This window comes from Chaetura pelagica, unplaced genomic scaffold (assembly GCF_000747805.2).
Source record: "Chaetura pelagica isolate M959 unplaced genomic scaffold, ChaPel_1.0 scaffold107, whole genome shotgun sequence".
NCBI classification, from domain to species: Eukaryota; Metazoa; Chordata; class Aves; order Apodiformes; family Apodidae; genus Chaetura; species Chaetura pelagica.
Genome location: NW_009953979.1, coordinates 15,388 through 17,764, shown reverse-complemented (window position 1 = coordinate 17,764; position 2,377 = coordinate 15,388). Strand labels below are relative to the sequence as shown.

The window sequence follows — 2,377 nt, the reverse complement described above, 5'->3', positions numbered from 1 at the left end:
ACTTTACCACAGTGGGCAGCACAGGTCTGCTGTTCACCTGGGATGTGCCCTGGATGAGCCAAGCAGTGAATATGGGGAGGGCTCAGAGGTAGAACTGCAGAATCATGGAATGATTTTGGTTGGAAAAGACCCTTTAGGATCATCAGGTCCAACCATTACCCCAGTACTGCCAAGGCCACCACTAAACCATGTCCCTCAACACCACAGCTACATGGCTTTGAAAGCCCTTCAGGGATGGGGACTCCACCACTGCCCTAGGCAGCCTGGGCTGGTGTTTGACAGCCCTTTCCATGAAGAAATTGTTCCCAATATCCAATCTAAACCTCCCTTGGCACAACTTGAGGCTGTTTGCTCCTGTCCTACCACTTTTTTTGGAGAAGAGACCAATCCCCCAGGCTCCAACCTCCTCTCAGGCAGCTGCAGAGAGTGAGAAGGTCTCCCCTCCGCCTCCTTTTCTCCAGGCTGAACACCCCCAGTTCCCTCAGCCTCTCTTCATCCCACTTGTGCTCCAGTTCCTTCCCCAGCTCCACTGCCTTTCTCTGGACACACTCCAGCCCCTCAATGTCCTTCTTGTCATGAGGGACCCAAAACTGACCCCAGGATTTGAAGTGTGGCCTCACCAGTGCCCAGCACATGGGTATGATCCCTGCCCTGGTCCTGCTGGCCACACTAGTGCTGATACAAGCCAGGATGCTGGTGGCCTTCTTGGCCACCTGGGCACATGCTGGCTCATATTGAACAGGAGTGTGGGGGGAGCATGGGGAGGGGATGTGGTTGACTGACAGCCTGGTTTGGCAGAGGCAGGTAACGGGGACACTGGGCTCCTGGGGATGCCCAGACCTGGGGCTTGGTGTGGGGGGAGGATGGTGTCCAAGAGGTGTCATCTGTCTCTGCTCCTGCAGCTCCAGTCCAAGCTCCCCGAGTCCCTGCTGCACTTGGCCCAGTGTGTCCGGGAGCTGCTGCTGTTCCTGGTGCAGAGCTGCCTGCTGCTGCTGCTGGAGGGGGTGGCTGCCATGCTGGAGCAGGGCTGGCAGCACTGGGGGGATGCCTGTGGGTAAGTGTCCCCACCCCTGCTCTCCCTGTGCTCTGGCTCTGCCGGACTCTGCCATCACCCACCCCTTGCTTTTCCAGTGGAGAAGTGTCTCTGGGCTGTGTGGGAGAGCACCTGGCTGGCTTCACCTATTCCTCCTGGGTCTACCTGCAAAACACAACCATCACCATCACAAACTGGGCCCTGGCCATGATTTCTGGACACTGAGCTGGTTCTAGAGGAGTCTTCTGATGTTACAGCCCTGGGAGTATCTCTGGGGCAGCTGGTGTTGGCCTTGGGATGAAGATGCCGAGGGTGATGCCCACAGGGACGTTGGGCTGGGATCGGGGATCACAGGGGGAGGATTTTCCTGTCCTGGGGAACACACATCCTGGTTTTCCTCACCTTGTGAATGGGCTTTGCCTTTCCCTGTCCCCTCTCTAGGTCCCAACTGGCTGAGTGACCTCCCCTGACACCCCCTCTCCCATTCCCGGAGCTCCTGCCTCAATGAACCGGACTAAGTTTTGTTTTTCCCCTCCCTTTTCATTAGTGCATTTTTTTCACAAGAGGCGATGCCTGCAGAAGGGGAGGGCGGGGCCGGCCTGGAGCCACCCCCCACCCCTTCCCAGCCCACCCTAGGGGGCAAAAGCACCGCTTGCCTCAGTGCCCCCCCCGCAGTGGGGCTGCCCCCCCCTCGCCCCCAGGGCTCCAGATGGGGCCTCATCAGGGCACCAAGTTTCTTCCTCAGCATCGTCGGGTCCCGCCCCAGTCCAGCCACGCGCTGCGTGTGCATCCGTACCTACCCGTGTGCGTGTGCAGGTGTGTGCCGGTGCGCCTGCTGGGGGAGGTGTGCTTGTGCGTGCGCGTTGTGCGCACACGTGCCGTTATGCACGTGTATGTGTGCCGGTGCGTGCACACGCACGTGCCGTTATGCACACACACGTGCTGTTAGGCACGTACATGTGCCCTTATGTACATACATGTTCTGTTAAGCGCACACAAGCACTTGTCGTTACGCACACACACGCCGTTGTGCGCATGCATGTGCTGTTGTGCACGTGCATGTGTCGTTATGCACACGCGCCGTTGTGCACACGCGTATATGCCGTTACACACACACGTGCCTTTATGCACACACATTATGCACACGCACATGCGCCGTTGTGCACACGTGTGCTGTTATGCACACACACACGTGTGCTGTTGTGCACACACGTATGTGCCGTTATGCCGTTGGCGCACACACGTTACGCACGCACACACGCGCCGTCGTGCGCACACACGCGCGTGCCGGTGCGTGTGAACACGTAGGGGGGCGGGGCGGGGCGGTGAAGGAGGCGTGGCCCG

The 2,377-nt window shown here is 59.0% G+C and overlaps 2 protein-coding genes across 2 annotated transcripts in view; both read left to right on the top strand.

Annotated features, from left to right (window-relative positions):
• The window catches only part of TMEM214 (transmembrane protein 214), a 12,416-nt gene extending 11,158 nt beyond the window's left edge, over positions 1 to 1,258 (top strand). Inside the window, exons 15-16 of the mRNA XM_010002199.1 lie at positions 903 to 983; positions 1,163 to 1,258. Of these exons, the coding sequence (XP_010000501.1) occupies positions 903 to 983; positions 1,163 to 1,258 (177 nt within the window). The remainder of the gene's footprint in view (positions 1 to 902; positions 984 to 1,162) is intronic.
• A 999-nt stretch (positions 1,259 to 2,257) lies between these two features.
• The window catches only part of AGBL5 (ATP/GTP binding protein-like 5), a gene marked incomplete at its 3' end in the record, with an annotated part of 11,093 nt that continues 10,973 nt past the window's right edge, over positions 2,258 to 2,377 (top strand). The window contains exon 1 of the mRNA XM_010002198.1: positions 2,258 to 2,337. Within this exon, the coding sequence (XP_010000500.1) occupies positions 2,258 to 2,337 (80 nt within the window). The remainder of the gene's footprint in view (positions 2,338 to 2,377) is intronic.